The sequence below is a fragment of the Rhinoraja longicauda genome, chromosome 6 (genome assembly GCF_053455715.1).
Source record: "Rhinoraja longicauda isolate Sanriku21f chromosome 6, sRhiLon1.1, whole genome shotgun sequence".
In the NCBI taxonomy this organism is placed as follows: domain Eukaryota; kingdom Metazoa; phylum Chordata; class Chondrichthyes; order Rajiformes; family Arhynchobatidae; genus Rhinoraja; species Rhinoraja longicauda.
In genome coordinates, this window is record NC_135958.1 from 79,225,131 (window position 1) to 79,247,617 (window position 22,487).

The following is a 22,487-nucleotide window of genomic DNA, read 5'->3' on the forward strand; positions in this document are numbered from 1 at the left end:
TTTCAGGCCAGCAGAGTTTTCCTTTCATCAGTTTTCTTTTGTTGCCTCTAACAAATGTTGGCATATTTCAATGGCACATGATGCACAGTGCCACAAAATGGCATTGCAGTGCCCTTCCTTATACAGTTTAACTAACATTGTGGCCAGAGTTCTTCATCTCCAGACATCCAGCAGGATTTAAATGAAGATGAGGTTCCTTTTACAAAGGCAGAAGCACGTTTTGGCCCAGCCAGTTCCGAATAACCTTAGTGATATGGGTATTATTTTAAGTGGGCTCAATATTAAAGTTCAGGGCCAAGTTTAGTTCCTAGTCTGATCTTTTATGTTTCAGTAACGTCAGCAATAGTCTGGGATACACTCTACCGATCAATGAACTGTGCCTGGTGTTGGTTTTACCTTGCAAGTTGCTGCAAGTTCACAATGGGAACAGCACAGCATCTCCATGGGGAAATCTGGTATCTGAGAAAACAGGTCAAGAATGATGCATCTACTTCAGCAATCAGACTGAAGGATTGGGAAATTGCCAGTGCCAGGACAGAAGAAATTGTAGTTTAAAATGAATGAATTCAATGTCAGATCAGATATAAAAATAGAATCGAGAAAGGGAAGAAACATTGGATTGACATGGGTAGAGGGGAGACTATATTCATTTTTAATAGTTTTTTCTTTAATCAACTACAGTTAAAACCTGAAAAAATTACACTGTTCCTTTCTAATAGTTCTTTTTCAGTGCCCCAGAGGTTGAATGAGTGATTAACAATTATTTTGTCCTTAAAAACCACCTTATATTTGAAGTCACATCATTTAGCCCTGTGTGGCATTTAGTTTGCCTACTGTGCAATACTTTTGAATGGTGAGGATAAAGCAAGATGATTGTGTTCCTGAAACCAACAGCTGTAACTTTTTGATATCCAAGTTCAACGTCACATCTGACTTCACCTGGCCTCACTGTACAATTTAGTGCATTGAGCATCACCATTATTTTGACAAATATTGCTCCAATATGTTCTTGGAGATAAATTTCTGTACCCGGAGCATGCTTATGCTTTTTGAGTAAAAATAGAAAGCAAAGGTCATATTGGCCTTCATCAGCTTTAAAAACCGAATGATGAAATAGCCATATATCTCACCATTTTTAATTGACAGGAAATAGTTTACACGGAATATTCCAGATCTGTCTATGAACCGTTGTGGTTTGTTACACTTATTCTGATCTTCCTCTGGATGTCCTGACTGGGACCTAACAATCTGCCTTCAAGTTGTCATAAGGTCATAAGGAATAGGAGTAGAATTAGGCCATTCGGCCCATCATGTCTGCCATTCAATCATGACAGATCTATCTTTCCCTCCTAACCCCATTCTCCTGCCTTCTCCCCACAACCTCTGACACCTGTACTAATCAAGAATCTATCCATCTCTGCCTTAAAAATATCCACTGACTTGGCCTCTGCAGCCTTCTGTGGCAAAGAATTCCACAGATTCATCACCCTCTGACTAAAGAAATTCCTCCTCATCTCTTTCCTAAAAGTACGTCCCTTATTTCTGAGGCTATGAGCTCTAGTTCTAGACTCTCCCACTAGTGGAAACATCCTCTCCACATCCACTCTATCCAAGCCTTTCACTATTGTAAGTTGTAAATCTGGCAATTGTCGAAGTAAGACTGAATTTATGGCTGAGGGACTGGTGCAGAGAGCAGGGATTTAGATTTCTGGACCACTGGGATCTCTTCTGGGCTAGGGGTGACTTGTACAAAAGGGACGGGTTGCATCTTAACAGCAGGGGGACAAACATTCTGGCAGGCAGGTTTGCTAGTGTGACACCTGTGGCTTTAAACTAAGTAGTGGGGGGGAGGGGTTAACAAATTGTGAATATGAAGATGAGGTAAAAGGGAATACAGGAGATATTGCAAAAGACTCTCGGAAGAATGGGAACAGAAGTTCTAGAGCGGAAAAGAAATTAAGGGCAGGGCCAATTGTGAACGATGTGAGAGGGGAGGTAAATACAGAAGTTAAAGTGTTGTACTTAAATGCGCGTAGTATAAAAAATAAAGTGGATGAGCTTGAGGCTCAGTTAGTCATGGGCAAGTATGATGTTGTAGGGATCACTGAGACATGGCTACAAGAGGACCAGGGCTGGGAACTGAATATTCAGGGGTACACAACGTATAGAAAAGACAGACAGGTGGGCAGAGGGGGTGGGGTTGCTCTGATGGTAAGGAATGATATTCATTCCCTTGCAAGGGGTGACATAGAATCAGGAGATGTTGAATCAGTATGGATAGAAATGAGAAATTGTAAGGGTAAAAAGACCCTAATGGGAGTTATCTATAGGCCCCCAAACAGTAGCCTCGACTTAGGGTGCAAGTTAAATCAGGAGATAAAATTGGCGTGTCAAAAATGTAATGCTACGGTGGTTATGGGAGATTTCAACATGCAGGTAGACTGGGAAAATCAGGTTGGAAATGGACCCCAGGAAAGAGAGTTTGTAGAGTGCCTTCGAGATGGATTCTTAGAACAGCTTGTACTGGAGCCTACCAGGGAGAAGGCAATTCTGGATTTAGTGTTGTGTAATGATCCTGATCTGATAAGGGGACTAGAGGTAAAAGAGCCATTAGGAGGCAGTGATCACAACATGATAAGTTTTACTCTGCAAATGGAAAGGCAGAAGGGAAAATCGGAAGTGTCGGTATTACAGTATAGCAAAGGGGATTACAGAGGCATGAGGCGGGAGCTGGCCAAAATTGATTGGAAGGAGGCCCTAGCAGGGAAGACGGTAGAACAGCAATGGCAGGTATTCCTGGGAATAATGCAGAGGTTGCAGGATCAATTTATTCCAAAGAGGTGGAAAGACTCTAAGGGGAGTAAGAGACACCTGTGGCTGACAAGGGAAGTCAGGGACAGCATAAAAATTAAGGAGAGGAAGTATAACATAGCAAAGAAGAGTGGGAAGACAGAGGATTGGGACTCTTTTAAAGAGCAACAAAAGTTAACTAAAAAGGCAATACGAGGAGAAAAGATGAGGTACGAGGGTAAACTAGCCAATAATATAAAGGAGGATAGCAAAAGTTTTTTTAGGTACGTGAAGAGGAAAAAAATAGTCAAGGCAAATGTGGGTCCCTTGAAGACAGAAGCAGGGGAATTTATTATGGGGAACAAAGAAATGGCAGACGAGTTAAACCGTTACTTTGGATCTGTCTTCACTGAGGAAGATACACACAATCTCCCAAATGTTCTAGGGGCTGGAGAACCTAGGGTGATGGAGAAACTGAAGGAAATCCACATTAGGCAGGAAATGGTTTTGGGTAGACTGATGGGACTGAAGGCTGATAAATCCCCAGGGCCTGATGGTCTGCATCCCAGAGTACTTAAGGAGGTGGCTCTAGAAATAGTGGAAGCATTGGAGATCATTTTTCAATGTTCTATAGATTCAGGATCAGTTCCTGTGGATTGGAGAATAGCAAATGTTATCCCACTTTTTAAGAAAGGAGGGAGAGAGAAAACGGGTAATTATAGACCAGTTAGTCTGACATCAGTGGTGGGGAAAATGCTGGAGTCAATTATAAAAGACGAAATTGCTGAGCATTTGGATAGCAGTAACGGGATCGTTCCGAGTCAGCATGGATTTACGAAGGGGAAATCATGCTTGACAAATCTACTGGAATTTTTTGAGGATGTAACTAGGAAAATTGACAAGGGAGAGTCAGTGGATGTGGTGTACCTCGACTTTCAGAAAGCCTTCGACAAGGTCCCACATAGGAGATTAGTGGGCAAAATTAGGGCACATGGTATTGGGGGTAGGGTACTGACATGGATAGAAAATTGGTTAACAGACAGAAAGCAAAGAGTGGGGATAAATGGGTCCCTTTCGGAATGGCAGGCAGTGACCAGTGGGGTACCGCAAGGTTCGGTGCTGGGACCCCAGCTATTTACGATATACATTAATGACTTAGACGAAGGGATTAAAAGTACCATTAGCAAATTTGCAGATGATACTAAGTTGGGGGGTAGTGTGAATTGTGAGGAAGATGCAATAAGGCTGCAGGGTGACCTGGACAGGTTGTGTGAGTGGGCGGATACATGGCAGATGCAGTTTAATGTAGATAAGTGTGAGGTTATTCACTTTGGAAGTAAGAATAGAAAGGCAGATTATTATCTGAATGGTGTCAAGTTAGGAGGAGGGGGAGTTCAACGAGATCTGGGTGTCCTAGTGCATCAGTCAATGAAAGGAAGCATGCAGGTTCAGCAGGCAGTGAAGAAAGCCAATGGAATGTTGGCCTTCGTAACAAGAGGAGTTGAGTATAGGAGCAAAGAGGTCCTTCTACAGTTGTACCGGGCCCTGGTGAGACCGCACCTGGAGTACTGTGTGCAGTTTTGGTCTCCAAATTTGAGGAAGGATATTCTTGCTATGGAGGGCGTGCAGCGTAGGTTCACTAGATTAATTCCCGGAATGGCGGGACTGTCGTATGTTGAAAGGCTGGAGCGATTGGGCTTGTATACACTGGAATTTAGAAGGATGAGGGGGGATCTTATTGAAACATATAAGATAATTAGGGGATTGGACACATTAGAGGCAGATAACATGTTCCCAATGTTGGGGGAGTCCAGAACAAGGGGCCACAGTTTGAGAATAAGGGGTAGGCCATTTAGAACGGAGATGAGGAAGACCTTTTTCAGTCAGAGGGTGGTGAAGGTGTGGAATTCTCTGCCTCAGAAGGCAGTGGAGGCCAGTTCGTTGGATGCTTTCAAGAGAGAGCTGGATAGAGCTCTTAAGGATAGCGGAGTGAGGGGGTATGGGGAGAAGGCAGGAACGGGGTACTGATTGATAGTGATCAGCCATGATCGCATTGAATGGCGGTGCTGGCTCGAAGGGCTGAATGGCCTACTCCTGCACCTATTGTCTATTGTCTATTGTCTATTGTAAGTCAACTAGATTTATACAAATATAGAACCAGTCGAAATAATCAAAGTAAAAAACGACATTTGCTGGAAATTTGTGTAAACATTTTTTTTAAACTAGCAACAGTCAGCAGGTCAGGTAGAATCTGTGAAGAGGGAAACAGAATGAATGTGTCAGAGGACATTGCAGAATATCTAAGTGTATAACCGCAGTGACTGAAGTCTTCTGTTCAGTACACAGCATTGAGATGATGCTTCAATTCCAGCACCCACTATTTTTAACAGCTTGACAAATATATAGGATTTGTAGCTGCAATTTATTTGTTGTATATTGCACGTCATTCAAATGCTTAAACAAGTATTTATTTTCTGCAACGGTAAACGTATGCCCAACTGGACCCTAAATTAAAGGGTCTCTTCAGCATCCAGACACCGGGTTGGCCAAGCATGGGAATGAAATGAAAAGTGCGTGTAGAACATAAAGTAACGCTGGGTCAGGCAGCATCTCTGGAAAATGTGGATAGGCGACGCTTTGGCTTGGCACCCTTCTTCGGTCCCAGTCTGAAGAAGTGTGCTAACCCAAACCGTCACCAGTCTGAACAATGGTCCCCAACCCTAAACATCACCCATCCATGTTTTCCAGAGATGCTGCCTGACCCACTGAGTTCCTCCAGCACTTTGTGTTCTGCACAAGATTCCAGCATCTGCAATTTCTTGTGTCTCCGTGAAAACTATGATTGTTTATAAGCTTGAGCATCTGATAGGACTTTTAATGTTGGCCAAAATATTATTTTAAAAAAACACTGCAGATTTGTTCTTTTGATGTAGTAAGAAAGAACAGGAAAACTAATGCTGTGCAGAAAAAAAAGACTTTATTTGGGAGCGGGGAATGTGCTCCATGCATTGCTGAATACAGAGATGTGCCTTGTGACAATTCTGTGTGTAGCTTTGTCTGTATATTTAAATGAAGTAATGACTGCAGTGCAGTCATCTTTTTCAGCAAATATTCACTTGCTTTGTGGTATGAAAGAGATTTCAGTCATGAACGAGTCTTTGTGCTTTCTTTTGTATGCAAGTGCTGGCAGTGCTTCAGATTCACAGTAGACTATCTGTTGTTATCTATGGTTGGCCTACAACAGACCAAGACATTTCTTCACATTTCCACAGCAGTTCTGCCAAGTGTGCTGTGTATCATGGACTGTAGAATTCACGATTATTATGTTACCTCGTAGATAAATCCAGTCAGTGGATGTGCTCTGGCAAGAATAAACTCTTCATTCTCCATTGGCCTCTATCTTCTCTGAAATTATTTCAAAGATCTTGTCGGATGAGTCATTTAAAAAAATGTTATTAATTTTCATATAGGCCAAGATCCAACATTGCTCAAGGTACAAATACTCGCTGATGGGATAGCCTTAACAATCTTTAAAATAACAGCCTTGTAATTCAATTAATTGTGCAGCCCCACATTGCTATCACTGCATTTATCAAACACTACTACTTCTCTTGGCAAAAATTATCCCGGTCTTCCTCTTGGCTTCTCTTTGCTGCTTCACTGAACCTGTCTGGTACCTTTAATTCATGGGCAATGTCTCTCTCCTTCAGCACGGTGCTTTTGAATCCAGTAGCTACAGTAAGTATACTGTCTTTTTATGGTATACGGTCTGAAGAAGGATCCCGACCCAAAACATCACCTATCTATGTCCTCCAGAGATGCTGCCTGACCCGTTGACTTACTCCAGCATTTTATGTCATTTACCCTTTTTTTTCCATTGCTAAAAGCTCAATGTACTTTTTTCCCCATCATTTCAAATAAACCTTAGAAAGACAACTGTCAGGGAAAGTAGTTGTCCCATTTACACAGCATCTTTACATTCCGGTATTGTCTGATAAATCTCTCAGTTTAATACCGCCCACTCCACCCTTTCAAGGTTTAAATTCCAAGTTAAACAAACCCTGAAGAAGGGTCTTGACCCGAAACATCACCCATTCCTTCTCTCCAGAGATGCTGCCTGTCCCGGTGAGTTACTCCAGCATTTTGTGTCTACCTTAAGCAAACCCTTAGTTCTCTGGTAGCAAGCAATAAGTCTTGCATTCAAACCTTGCCACAATTTGAGTACATAATTTAAACTGAAATTTCACTTCTGTGCAGGATTGCTGCACTATCAAAGATAATCATCTTGAGACATTAATCTCTGACAGCTCAGATGGACAGGAGGAATGAAACTTGATGTAAGGCTCCGGAAGGGTGAAGATCAGGACAGAGATTTTAAATTGAAGAAACTGGGTGATGGGGGACTTGAAGAAGTGATATTAGTCTGTCATTTTGATGCTTGGGTGTCTGCAGTGTGAGGATAGATGTCCAACAAGAAAGGGGTTGTGCAGCATGTGGAACCCTATCTAAAATCTTGCTGACGTCCACATAGACCATGACCTCATGAAACTTGGTTAGTTCACAATAGATTCAAACAAATTCATGTGACACTATGAGGGGAATAGATAGGGTGAATGCACAGTCTTTCACTCAGGGTAGGGGAATCAAGAGCCGGAGGGCATAGGTGTAAGGTGAGAGGGGAAAGACTTTATAGGAACCTGGGTGTGTGGTGTGTATATGGAACAAGTTGCCAGAGTAGGTAGTTGATGCAGGTACTATAATAACATTTAAAATATACTTGGAAAGGTACATGGATAGGAAAGTCTTTGAGGGATATGGGCCAAATACAGGCAAAAGGGACTTGCTTACATAGGGCATGTTAGTCAGCATGGACAAGTTGGGCTGAAGGGTCTGTTTCCAAGCTGTATGAATCTACAATTTCCCATGCACAAAATGATGCTGCCTATCCCTAATCCATCCCTGTATTTATATGTATGTATATCTTATCCCTCAAGAATGCTCTCCAGAAATGTTTCTACAAACAGGCTTACTTGTCCACAGTTCCCAGGTTTTTCTTTGCAGCCCTTCTTAAATTGAGGCACCACATTAGCCACCCTCCAGTCTTCCGGCGCTTTATCCCTGTCTATGGAAGATCCATACATCTCAGCCAGGCTCTTGCAATTTCTTCTCCAGCTTACCACAGTGCCCTTGGATATACTTGATGCAAGAGATGTATCTTTTTGAGAATCTTGGAATTGTAAATACATCCAAGGAAGGTTTTTTTTGTTTGGTACTGAGGCTGTGAACACGACTGTTTGCACGCAGCTTTTGGCTTAGATTCGTATCTCGTACACCAACGCACCTTCAATTGACTCAGAACCTGAAGACTGATCTGAGGCGTTATGCAAATTATAATTGTCAGCAGAAATGTGTGGAGAATACAGGTGTTTAAAAAGAATGAATGTTCACAAACCTTTGGTTTATGAAACAGGGAGCATGAAATCACCAGCTGGAAAATATTCAGGATGCGCTTTCATTGTTATTTGCATTGTAATTAAAAAGTTGAATACTTTTTAAATGCCAAAGATAATTTATTTTTTCTGCAGCTAAAGTCCCGTTGATACGTCATCTTCATTTATTGTAGCTTGGCCCTATTTTGATGTTAGTATGAAAGAAATTGGTTAGGATTGATTTAAATTTTTCTGCTTAAATGTTGCTTCAGGAAGAAAGCAACTGGCCAAATAGTTTAATTTGTCAATTTCTGGTCCAGACTTATCTCCTCAAGGCTGAACACACCGAAGTTTGATTATGTTCTGACTTTCTGAGATTAGCAGAAATCATGAAGAGACTTGTGCAGTAATTAATGGGCTAAACTTCAAACGTGCACAGTCTGCAGAAGTCTGTCACAGCCATGACTAATTTATTGTTGAGCATTATGTATTGTTTCACATACTCTCTAGTCCTTTCTTGAACTTGAAGCAGTTAAATAGAGTACTTTAACAATTTTTGGCAGCTCAGAATACTTCACTCCGAGTACTTTAAACGTGATATCAGTACTGTAACAATATGAAAGAAGGCAAGATAGACACAAAATGCTGGAGTAACTCACCAGGACAGGCAGCATCTCTGGAGAGAAGGAATGGGTGATGTTTTGGGTCGAGACCCTTCTTCAGACTGATGTCAGGGGAGAGGGAGATACATAGATAAGGAAGTGTAAGGTGTGAAAATAAGACCAAGGGAATGGAGATCAAGAAACATGTAGAATAGATCATAGTTATCTGGGAGAAGGTAACAACAAAACAAACAGAGATAAAATGTAGTTGGAGACAGTAAGACTGGTTGGAGAACTGGGAAAGGGAGGGGTGGAGAAAGAAGGAAAGTAAGGGTTACTTGAAGAGAAGTCAATGTTCACACTGCTAGTGTGTAAGCTGCCCAAGAAAATATGAGGTACTGTTCCTCCAATTTGCGCTGGGCCTCACTCTGACAATGGAGGAGGCCCAGGACAGAAAGGTCAGTGTGGGTGTTGGAGGGGGTGTTAAAGTGTTTAGCAACCGGGAGATCAGGTAGGTTTACGCGGACTATGCGGAGGTGTTCAGCTAAACGATCGCCGAGCCTGCGCTTGTCAGTCAGTTTCAATGGAGACAACAAGAGACTCAGATGCTGAAACCCTGAGCAAAAAGTAACTGGTGGACTCAGCAAGTCATGCAGCATCTGTGGAGGGAAATGGACAGGCAACATTTGTACCTCGGTTCTTTCTATCAGTTACCTCCCCTCTACTTGATTCTCGAAGCAGGGTCCTGACCCAAACCATTATGTGTCCATTTCCCACCACAGTTCCTGCCTGACTTGCTGAGTCAGGAAAGTGCAGGAAAAAAGTGCAAAAAGGTAGACTGGCAGTTCAAATACATCTCTATAAATTGTGCAATCTACTTGGATACTAAAGCAGAACAGTTTTAGCAATTTCACAGATTTGTAGCAGGCATACAATTGCTATTAATTTTAAAATATTGATTGTGACCTTGTTTTATTTGTAGAATAAAGGCCATCACCATAACCAGGGTGACCACTTTCCTACAGATGGTTTTGGTAAGTCGACCGTATTTTTGTTGTCATATGAAGAAATAATGCAGTTGCTGTAAAATATAATATTTTTGAAAGCTTTAGATCTCCTGTTCTAAGCTATATGATCTATTTGTTTTCAACAGTTACGTGAAATCAAAAAATAAAATGGGCACCTGATGTATTCATGCTCTGAGCGTTAGAGGAAATAAATGAATTTGTTTAATATTTCAAATATGCTAAGCATGAAATTTAAATATTCCAGCAATTTTGCCTATTCTAACCTTTTAATATGAAGCATAAGATCAAATCAATTTAGTTTAGAGATACAGCTTGGAACAGGCCTTTCGGCCCACCATCCATGCTGACCATGATCACCCTTTCACACCAGTTCCATGTTATCTCACTTTCTCATCCACTCCCCGTGTGCTAGGGACAATTTACACAGGCAAATTAATCTGCAAACCTGCATGCCTTTGGGATATGGGAGGAAACTGGAGTACCCGGAGAAAACCCACAATGTCACAGGGAGAATGTGCAAACTCCACACAGACAGCACCTAAGGTCAGGATTGAACCCGGGTCTTTGGCATTGTGAGGCAGCAGCTCTACCAGCTGCACCATTGTGCCATCCAAATCTGACCCAGTAAAGGAGTGACTCCCTGATGGATGGTCTTCGTGTAATGGTAGCACCATAGTTGCCCTGAAGTAGTAAAAGCAAATTTTGTGCCAGTTCTTGTTTCTGAATGCTGCAGTTCCCAAATGGGTGAGGACAGGGCCAGCATCTGATGGAACACTTACAATTGCCTCACAACTGAGAATCTGCAGTTTTTTTGGCTCGTATTTCAAAATGTGTTGCTGTGAGGAACCAAGGGGGGAAATGGAAGATGGCAGAGGAAAGAATTATCTAATGAAGATATCAAAATAAAATTGATTGAAATAAAAACCGAAAATGCTGCGAAAATTCAGCAGGTAATTTTTCATTTGTGGAAAGAGAAATGGTTAATATTTCGGATGTACACTTTTCTTCAAAATCTTCCCCAGTTTTGATGAAGGGTCCCACACCTGAAATGTAAACTGCTTCTCTTTCCACGGATACTGCTTGACCTGATGAGTTTTCCCAGCATTTTTGGCTTTAATTTTGGAGTTCCAGCATCTGCATTTTTAAAAGAATTTCTGTTTGCTTTTGAAATTAAATGAACCTTCGAGTGGGGGAGGATCGGGAGAAGATGCTAGCTGTTATGATTCCTCTGGGAAGAAAGTTGACTTGGAAGGTCTGAATTTCATCCAACAATTTACACGAATGCATCGATGCCATAGGCTCCACTTTGATCTCCACAGCTATGCAGGGAAAGGAGAGGGAGAAACTTAACGTTCATGAACAAGGATTTATTATTACACAGTGACTCTATTGAAGATCGATAGGTGGGCTATAGGAAGGCTTTTTTTATTTCCATGTTAGAGCTATTGCCTCACAGTGCCAGTGACCTGGGTTTGATGTTGACCTTAGGTGCTGCCCGTGTAGAGTTTGCACGTTCCCTAAATGCCCTCATGGATTTTGAATGCATACTCCAGTTTTCCCCCACCTCTGCATATCCTAGAGATGTGCAGGTTTGTAGGTTAATTGATCTCTATAAATTACCCCAAGTGTATCTGGAGTGGATGCAAAAGTGGGACAACAGAACATGAACAGGTGATCGATGGTCAGTGTGGACTCGGTGGGCCGAAGGGCTTGTTTTCATGCTGTGTCTTTCAATTCATTGAATTTTCAGTATATGGTTATTTTGTGGCTTCGCTCATCGATGTACTGTGCACCTTATTGGTTACACTCAAATGCAGGAAATAGTTTAAAGTTTCTTCATGGAAAGGATGGGTGCCACTTTCAGCAGTATGGTTATAACCAATGACACTAGAAAGGATAGGAGAACAGGACTATTAGTCTGATTTTTGTGTATTTCTGCTGATCTAACTTGATTCTCTTCAAATTTAATATTTCACAGTTCAACCCAATTCTACAGTATTAATTGGGAATCCCATCCGAGCCTATACCCCTCCTCTTGGTTCCCATCCTGCCCTCGGTAAATCTCCAAGCCCTGTCCAACGGATAGATCCACATACTGGGACGAGCATCCTGTACGTGCCTGCTGTTTATGGTGGAAACATGGTGATGTCTGTGCCTTTGCCAGTAAGTATTTATTTTGTTCCTCAATTGGTCAAATGGAATTGTAATGAAAAAATGTGATGACTTCTTATTATCTCTCTCTCTATCTCTATCTCTCTCTTGCTCTCTATCTCTTTCTCTCTCTCTTTCTCTATCTCTCTCTCGCTCTCTATCTCTTTCTCTCTCTCTTTCTTTCACTCTCTCTCTCTCTCACGCTCTCTCGCTCTCTCTTCCTCTCTCTTTCTTTCTCTTTTTCGCTCTCTTTTTCTCTCTCTCTTTTTCTCCCTTTCGCTCTCTCTTTTTCTCTCTTTCTCTCTCTTTTCTCTCTTTCTCTCTCCCTTATTACTGAATTAATTTCAAACAGCATTAGTTATTGGACCAAGAACAGCTCGGTGTTCTTGGCTTAAAATATTAATGTAGTAATTATTTGGTTGGGTAAATATACTATGTAGCTGTCTGAATTGAGGATATATTTTATTAAAATGCTGTTTAAAAATCCATTTAGTGTTGATTCTCATTTTGGGACTCACATACAGCCCCAGAATGTGTGCAGATTGACAGCTTCTTTGAGCTGACTTGAGGTGCCAACAGCAGACAAGGGCAAGGTGGAACATTGTTGTCGACTGCTGTGTGGGAATGTCAGTGGCGCTATCAGCAAGAAACAGAAAAGATGAACTCTGAGATATTTGCAGGAAGGCACTTGAAATGGAGCTTCAAGACTAATCTGGAAAGCAGTTTTGTGCATACAGGAGATTTGATTGAATTATTAAACCCTGGTGATTTGCAATGAAGTGCATTTCACACTAACACACAAGATGAATAAGACAAAAAATTAATTATACAGCTTCACATTGAGAGATTCTGTTCCACTGTACTTTCAGTTTTATTAATATTTTTCTGGTCCGATTTGCCACAAAAATATACATTCATGATTTATAGAAATCATTAAAATCGTCTTTTGCCTTGCTCCCAAAGTTTGTTCACCTGCAAAGAATTCTGAAGACATTTTGTGAGATCCCGTGGCTGTAGGGTTGCCAACTTCCTCACTCCCAAATACGGGACAAAGGGTGACATCACCGCCCGGCGCCCCACGTGACCTCACCCAGCCAGCGGCCACGTGGTCCTGCTCCATCAATGGCGGCCGCCTGGACGGCCGCCATTGGTGGAGCGGGAGCACGTGGCCACTGGCTGGGTGATGTCACCCTTTGTCCCTTATTTGGGAGAGAGGAAGGTGGCAGCCCTACCAATACGGGACAAGAGCGGTCCCGTATGGGACAAACTAATTTAGCTGAAAATACGGGATGTCCCAGCTAATACGGGGCAGTTGGCAACCCTACGAGGTAGGGTTACAGACCTTTCTGGAGTCTGAAAGCTGGAGTTTTATTGTATAATTACAAATCTGACGGCTTACACTATATAAGCCTTTTCACTGCCCTGTGAGCCAGTGAGGTTCATTGGGTGAGTGGAACAATATGAGAAAGAGTAGAAACTGTAGGACTTTTGACAAAATCATGATGGTAAAGAGCAAAAGGCTGATTGGGGAAATCAATGGATTTTTAGTTGTGAAAGGAATCACGGGATGTGGGGTTAATACAGGACAATCATGCAGGGGTAGAAGGTCACCCATGATCTTTGTGAGTGGTGGAGTGGGCACAAGGGGCTGAATGCCCTACTACAGCATCAGTTTCCTAATTCTTATGAAAGCTACAGAATAGTCAGGGCTACAGGTAAGAAAGGTACAAGTGAGGGTTTCAATAGCAGTTGTGTTGAGGTAGAAGTTGTGAAGTTAGAGCTGGAGGTGGGTGTACTTAAAGGTAGAGGGTAGAGAGTGTCAAACGCTCAGCTTGGGGAAGTAATTCACAAAGAGTACTCACAATCTAGTCCAAACGGCAGCGCAGCTTGGGGAAAAAGTAGTAAATGGGATAACAAAGCCAAGAGGAGTAGTTCATCGATTGAATGAGGATGTGATAGAGGGTGCACACCATGCCAAATTAAACTAACCCTATGTGCCATTTACTGGCATGAAATTCTGGCTCTGTTTTCCTCTGCTAATTTAGTAAATATGTTGAATTTATTTTAACCAGTGAGTCAATTGTTGCCTCTTTTTTGGTCTGTATATTTAAAGCATTTATTGAAGAGGTTTCCATTGGCAGAGAGACATCTATTTGTTGTCCATTCTGCTCGACTTAACGCTCAAGGCTGGAGGCACTGAAAAAATTGACTTGGAATTGTATTTGCATATCTTTCAGGTTATGTTAAATGTTTGTCTGAAGTACATCAACTTCAGTTTATGTATGATGAAGGATAACTGTCTAGTGAATTCAATTGTTCCTTATATCCAGTGACACTTGGAACACACTCAACAGGAATAATTAAGTTTGCTTTAGCAGACGTAGTCATTACTAGAGGCTGGTGATGGACTGACTTCATTCTTCTGCATCTCTTTAATTTTCTGCGCTCATTACTATTTTGTTGAAGTCAGGTGACCAAATTGTTGCAACACTCAATGCTGTCTGGATATTGAGCAGCCACATTTACAGATTTCTGGATTAAAACAGCTGGATGTGTTTTAATTTGTGCCTATGACGGTAGTTGATTGTCCAAGCCTTCACTGGCATTAACATGGGTTTTGGAAAGTGAAACATTGATTTGCAGTTGTAGCAAAAGGGAAATCAACTGCAACAAATGGACCATAGCACAGGAACAGACCATTGGGCCCACAATGTCTATGCCGAACATGATGCCAAATTACATTTCTTCTGCCTGCAGGTGATGTGTATCACTCCATTTCCTGCATATTCATGTGGCTTTTTAAAAGCCTCTTACATGCCACTTTTGTATCTGCTTCCACCACTACCCCTGGCAATGTGTTCTGTGCACCCACTGCTCTGTGTAAAACACAAGCTTGCCCTGCACATCTCTGAATGTTCCTATCTTATCTTAAAGTTATGCCCTCTAGTATTTGACATTTCCACCCTGGGAATAAGATTGACTGTCTACCTCACAATTTTATAAACTTCTATCAGGTTTCCCCTCAGCCAGAGAAAACAATCCAGATTTTAAAAATTGCAATTTTAGGGATTCACTGTTGATCTTCCATTAGAGAATCCGCTGTTTATGTTGGCTTCCTCTGAATTAATCTGCTTTCTCCAATTATGGAATGGAGCTGGCCAAAATACTTCAGGTTTGCCTTTTAACATTTGCACAACACTGCGCTTCGCTGCATCCGTTGCAAGTCAGGCGGAAAATCTTTCTAAAATTAGCAAAGTTGCCTTTATCGGTCTTGCAGAGCCCAGTACTTTCAGCAGCAGGCTAGTTTAACTCTGATGCAATGTGGCAGCTCTTATCTGAAAAATTGAAAACCAAAGTGATATTGCGTACAGAATATTCATGCCGAAATGCTTTATTAAAATGTGCACAGAGGAATTGCAGCAGAAAACATTGAAGCTATTTCAATATTAGCCTTTGTCAATGAGCTTTTTGTTTAGTTCTTCTCCGGTTTCTGCTACTCCAAAATTGGTCTCTTTGTTGTCTGGATATTGGGCATAAATGGCATTTATTTGATTTGAAGTCTGGTGCCAGGTGAAAAATATGCCAACGTGGTAGCACCAACACTTATGCAATAGGGATTAAATGATAAATTGTACCACAGATCTCATAGTCATCTAGCACAAAACAGGCCTTTGGCCAAACTTGTCCATGACGACCAAGATGCCCCATCTCAGCAAAATAAAAATCACCTCTTCTAATTGCCGCACTTTATGCAGCAAAGCTTGATTGTGCTAGCCTTGTGCTGAGTGCTAGTTCTTGATTTGATCTAAATGTCAAGAGTCCAATTTAGCATTTACTGATGGAAGCAACGTGGGTATTGAAATTCAAGTAATGGTACTTGGTGGCGTTTCCCTTATGGTCGGTCACCAGTAATGGGGGATATGGGTCATGTGCAGGCTGATGAGATTAGTTTATCTTGGCATCTTGTCCGCCCAGACATTAAGGGCCGAAGGGCCAGTTACTCTGCTGTACTGTTTTGTGTTCAAGTTCAGTAGAATAGCCAGCCAAGAAGGCTTGGGTGCTTTGTTTTAGATATTTTATTGAATAATGATTTCAGTCTACCATCCAAAGTACACCACTTTGGAACATGAGAGAAGAAATGCGGAGAAGTGTACTGCAAATAGTATGTACTCATGGTATATGTGTGTATTCATGCACTCAGAGTAAGCCTTCTCGTTTTCATTAAAAGACATGAAAGGAACTCCAATCTCTTGATTTACTACAGAATATATCGAAGGTGACATTTAACAGGAAAATGTACTAAAATGTTATATTTCCTTGCTCATATCTCATTAATAATGTATTGTGAGAGTTGTCAACTTCATTTTACTGCTTTAAAATGAAAAACAAGTTCCAAAGACCAGCTGTTTCAGTGCTCAACGAGAAGTATCAGGAGAGATTGTGTGAACTCTTCCGGACATCCTAGTGAGTCAGAACGTGGCTTTATGGTATAATCTGAGAAAGTGTAGCATCTTCACGGCTAAGTTCATGAAGATGGCATGGCAGCATTTAACTTTGCAATTTCCTTTTCTAAACATTAAGGAGAAGGGCTAATTGTGCTTGCAATGAGCCTATGTAGAACGGTGTTCTGGAAACAATTAAACTTGCTTTACAGAAGGTGTAGTGCAGGACTGTTTTATCAACATATCAAGGGCCACTCATGCTAATTATTCTCTGTTCTCCCCTTCACCCTCATACCAGCAGATTTAAGAGCAGCTTCTTCCCCGCTGTTATTAGAGTCTTGCGCAAACTTGTATGCTAAGAATGTATTCCCAATCTTCCCATCTACCCTGTTGAGGTCCTTGCTCTTTTTTAATCTGCATTTCCTCTATATCCTTAACACTATATTGTGCACTGTATTTAATGTTTACACCACCTGAAGTACTCAACTATCATTTGATTGGACTTATGTGTGGTACATATGACTAGACAGAGCGCAAACAAAATTTCTCACTGTTTCTCGGTGCACATGATAAAAATAAACTAATACTGCTGACTGACTTGTTTAATTTAAAATGAAGAAAGCAGATCATGATTTAGTTTAATTTCAATTCAAATATATTTTGGCATTCCCTGCTGTGACTGTTTTTTGTTCCAGTGTCATTGATCCAGTTCAGAATCATCTAAGTCCAGTTGCTTTACTGATTTGTGCCCAGAATACTTCATTACAAAAACCCCTTTGTCCGGGAGTCTTTAACAAGTCTGTGAGATTAATTTTGAACCATTGCTTTGAACTAATTAAATGCAAATAGATTCGACTGTGGCTTGTGCATTAAGATCGTTTATTTCTACAATTGTTAGATTTTCAGTTATGAAAAAAGCCAAAACCTTTTTTTATCTTTGTTAAATTTTTTAAATCATTTTTAACCTGGCCATGCGCTCCCTCATTCCCATCCAACCGTGCATCAGAAATACCAGTGCATATCCTGTTGCTGAATTTTATCATCTCTGTGTACCCAATCAAGTCCTTTCATCATCTTGAAGACCTTTATGAGGTTCCTTTGTGTGTGGAGAATGAAGGATCTCGGCCTGATAAGTATAAGCCATTATTTCGATTCCATCATTTTCTCAAATGTGAAAAACCGCTTGTCACAGTATTCCCAAGAGTGGTCTGATATTTTACAAAACTTGTCATGTTTTGAGTTCTATTCTTTGAGAAATGAGATTTATCCTTTTAGACTTGTAAGACTACATTGTGATGATGTGTATATGTAAATCTGGATGTTCTCTACCTCATTTAAACATTTATTGTGTATTTCAATTAATTTTCCCTTCTGACTTTTGGCTATCGTAATAAATAATCAAAAGGGGTCTCATTCAACCTAACATGATTAGGCTGGCTCTTGTGATCTTGTTCCAAATTAGCCCCATTTCCTTGTTCTTCCCAATAGATCTAGCAGTTTCTTTCCAAATGACCATCAAATCTATCATACTATATTGATCCGGTTTACCATTTTTGTACTTTTGTATCAATCATTTATTTGTATTTCTGCTTTAGATTTTGGATAGACCTCTTTCCTTGGGTTGTCCATCTGGTCTCCTGTACCTCCCTTGCTAGATTCCATTCCACACAATTTTACTAATCAGGAGAGTGTGCTACTTTTATAATGCTGCTATTAGTGATTGGAGTAGGTATCACTGCAGATCCCCTGTGTAAGGGACTGAAGCTCCATCAACTTATCAGATAAAATGTGTCATCAATTCCTCCTTTTTCTGCCAGTTGTTCCCTACATCCTCACAATATTACCCTTAAAGATATGCACTGGATGTGGTCTCCATCCATCTGGGTCTGGGAGGCAGCATGGTGATACCACTTGTAGCAGAAATAATTGTGTGAAAACACACATCCTGGTAGATTCTTAAATTACGATAATAGTTTTCTTGCGTGTTTCTGTTTTTTCTCCCTGACTTCTGCAGTAATTCAGCATTTGACATTGTTGATTGCAACTGTTTTTGCAGGTTCCTTGGCCTAGTTACCAAAACCGTTTTGCAGTCGATCCTCGCATTATGAGCCATCAAGCAGCTATGGCATACAACATGAACCTTTTGCAAGCACATGGTCGTGGATCTCCCATCCCTTATGGTCTTGGCCATCATTCTCCAATTGGAGTAGGGCAACAACAACCTGAGAAGGAGCACGAACAAAATAGAATAGGTGAGTACTTCAGATGAATTGATGCCATACCTCTCCTAGAAACAAGAGTGCCTTTAAACCAAACGTGTAATCAACCCCCATTGAGTTCTGCTTTTTTTTAAGTACAGGGTGTACAATGGAACAAATTGCTTAATTGGTACCAATATTGGAGTTGCTGTTGGATGATTTTATTGCAGAATTATGCTCTTTGGAAGAATCAATGTTCTGCCATTGCGGAAAGTCAGAATTGAGCCAATCTCAGGCAGGACCACGTTCTTTGGATAGATCAAAAAACCCGCTGGTGCAGGAACTCAATGGGTCTGGCAGAATGTATGGAGAGAAGTGGATGAGGATCTGAGGGGAATTTTTGCACACAGAGGGTGGTGGATGTATGGAATGAGCTGCCAGAGGTAGTTGTAGTTCAGATAGATATCATGGTCAGCATAGATGAGTTTGGTGAGAGGGCCTCTGCATCTAGGATGCTTTAAAAAAAACAGCATATATTGACAACACTGTGGTCAGGCATTATTCACAAAATGCTGGAGTAACTCAGCAGGTCAGGCAGCAGCCCGGTGGTATGAACGTCGACTTCTCCAACTTCAGATAGCTCCTCTGTCCCTCCCTTCCCCTCCTCCTTCCCAGATCTCCCTCTATCTTCCTGTCTCCACCTATATCCTTCCTTTGTCCCACCCCCGACATCAGTCTGAAGAAGGGTCTCGACCCGAAACGTCACCCATTCCTTCTCTCCCGAGATGCTGCCTGACCTGCTGAGTTACTCCAGCATTTTGTGAATAAATCGATTTGTACCAGCATCTGCAGTTATTTTCTTATACTGTGGTCAGGCAGATTGGAGATGATGTGGAAATTCTGTAAATCAAGCTCAGTAACCACACCAGTATAATTGAGAGGATTGAACTTAGTGTTCAGCTGCTGTTTAGTTATTCTCTTCTGGGGAAATTATTTTAAAGGTGACTGTAAATCCCATTTCCTTCATTCTCTGAATAGGCTCTTTAACTTTGTTTGCTGTGCAGTAGACAGATTGTGGTGAGTCATTTACTAAGGCCCGTATTCTACTTGGTGAATATTTTGGCAATAATCGCTCTGAATTTGAATATTTCTCAAACTATTTCAACAAAATTATTAATTTTATTAATATATTTTAAAATATTAAATTTAAAATTTAAAATATTAAATTTAAAATATTAAAATATTTAATTTAATTAAAATTAGAGACTCCCCCACACTCACCACATTCAAAACATCGCTGAAGTCTCACCTGTTCAGTACTGCCTTCAACCACTGAAGGTCACCTCACCTTCTGTCTCCTTTCTCTGTTCATTTATTTATTTACTTATTTATCTATTTATTCATTTCCCCTATGTTCTCAAAATCTCTGTAAAGCGTCTTTGAGTATATGAAAAGCGCTATATAAATAAAATGTATTATTATTATTATTATTATTAATTCTGTACTGTGGAGCTGGTTGAGATGTTAGGATTTCCCTGATTGACTGTCAGTGGTGATCTGGGAAACACTCCAAGTGCAATGGAAGAGCTGACCTAAAACAAAATTAAAAAGATAGATTTGGAGATTCACCAGGTGGGAGGTTACAAGAGGTTTTTGGGAGAGTGGAGTTTTATATTTGAACCCTATGTCATCAATGAAATCTAGGGAGTGATTGGGGTGATATGTACAGAAGTCCATGGAATCTGGGAGCAGGGGAGTGTATGTTGAAGGTTGTGGTGATGAGGGTGCAGGGGATATCTGGAGAAATGAGACCCCACTGGGAAAGTTAAACTCGACAATTAGTTTTGCAGTGGTAGTGAGATAAACATAGATGTCGAAGCTATGATGAATTTGATTTTAAGATTAACGAGGATCAGTGAGACTTGGGTTTTGCATTGTCATATCCCACATTTTTTTAAATTATTTTTTTTATCAAAGTCATATCCCACATTGGAGGGACACTTGTGCAAGGTTGTATTTTCTTCAAGGCACAATTTATGCATGACTTTATCACAAGCAGTCTAACAATAATCAAGGCCATTAACGAGTTAGAACCAGGTGATGTCAGGGAATTCGCTGCCAATTTATCCTTTATTCTTGGACCCTTCCTCTTGCTGTAAAGTAAGAATGAATAAAACGGTTCTGGATAAAATTCGAGGAGAAGTATTGGAGGAATCGAAACAGAAACCAACTACAGCGAAATAGGTGAGAGTGGAAATACAAGGGAAATTCCCTGGCTCCGAACTACAGAAGAAAAGCTGGAAGGGAATATTCTCTGGAATTTAGGAGAAAAGACATAATTCTGAGGGGGCTTGAGTGAGATGCTGCAAGAATATTTCCCCAGGCAGCGATATGAAGAACAAGGGCAAGTGGAGATGTGTAGTCATAAGGTCATAAATGATCGGAGCAGAATTAGGCCATTCGTCCCATCAAGTCTACTTCACCATCCAATCATGTCTGATCTATCTCTCCCTCCTAACCCCATACTCCTGCCTTCTCCCCATAAGCCCTGACACCCTTACTAATCAAGAATCTATCTATTTCTGCCTTAAAAATATCTATTGATGGCCTCCACAGCCTTTTATAGGCAATAGACAATAGACAATAGGTGCAGGAGTAGGCCATTCGGCCCTTCGAGCCAGCACCGCCATTCAATGTGATCATGGCTGATCATTCTCAATCAGTACCCCGTTCCTGCTTTCTCCCCATACCCCCTGACTCTGCTATCCTTAAGAGCTCTATCTAGCTCTCTCTTGAATGTATTCAGAGAATTGGCCTCCACTGCCCTCTGAGGCAGAGAATTCCACAGATTCACAACTCTCTGACTAAAAAAGTTTTTCCTCATCTCTGTTCTAAATGGCCTACCACTTATTCTTAAACTGTGGCCCCTGGTTCTGGACTCCCCCAACATTGGGAACATGTTTCCTGCCTCTAACATGTCCAACCCCTTAATAATCATACGTTTCGATAAGATCCCCTTTCATCCTCCTAAATTCCAGTGTATACAAACCTAGTCGCTCCAGTGTGGCAAAGAATTCCACAGGTTCACCACCCTCTGACTAAAGAAATTCCTCCTGTTTCCTAAAGGAAAGTCCTTTAATTCTGAGGCCATGCCTTCTATTCCCGTCGGTCCCTGCTTCCTGTACACTACCTGCCCTCAAGAAAAACCAAGAGATAAGGGGGACAGGCAGCGAAGGGAATGAGCAACACACATTCAAATTGCCCATGATTGTATTGAATGGGGGTGCAGGGACTCGGGGCGACATCAAGAATGTTTAATCGTCGTGTGTACCATCAACAGAACAATGAAATTCATACTTGCAGCAGCATAGCAGGCCGTAATACCCATATAGCATATAATAAACAAAACATTTGTAGATAACTTAATAATAAACAAAAATTCAATAAATTAATAATCCCGAACTAGTGAAAAAAGCCCAAATTGCTTAGTGCAACCAAAGACAGTCCATAGTTCATAGATTAGTTAGGGTTGTGATGTGCTCAACAGTCTGATGGTTGTTGGGAAGAAGCTGTTCTTGAACCTGGTGGTCAACTTTTCGCATTTCTGTTCCTTCTTCCCGATGGTAGGTGAGGGTGCCATAGGTCTTTAATGCCAACGTCTGATCAACCTTTTGTTAGTTTAGTTTAGAGATTCAGTGCGGAAACAGGCCTTTCGGCCCACCAAGTCCTCACCGACCAGCGATCCCAGCACATTAATGCTTTCCTACACACTAGGGACAATTTACAATTATACCAAGCCAATTAACACGTCTTTTCACGTATTTGGAGTGTGGAAGGACACTGGAGA

At 41.1% G+C, this 22,487-nt stretch overlaps 1 protein-coding gene across 5 annotated transcripts in view; it reads left to right on the top strand.

The window, feature by feature from the left end:
* The window catches only part of helz (helicase with zinc finger), a 176,354-nt gene that overhangs the window by 123,978 nt on the left and 29,889 nt on the right, over positions 1 to 22,487 (top strand). For all 5 annotated transcript variants that reach the window (XM_078401433.1, XM_078401434.1, XM_078401435.1 and 2 more), the window contains 3 exons: positions 9,804 to 9,855; positions 11,828 to 12,012; positions 18,499 to 18,694. In XM_078401433.1, the coding sequence (XP_078257559.1) occupies positions 9,804 to 9,855; positions 11,828 to 12,012; positions 18,499 to 18,694 (433 nt within the window). The remainder of the gene's footprint in view (positions 1 to 9,803; positions 9,856 to 11,827; positions 12,013 to 18,498; positions 18,695 to 22,487) is intronic.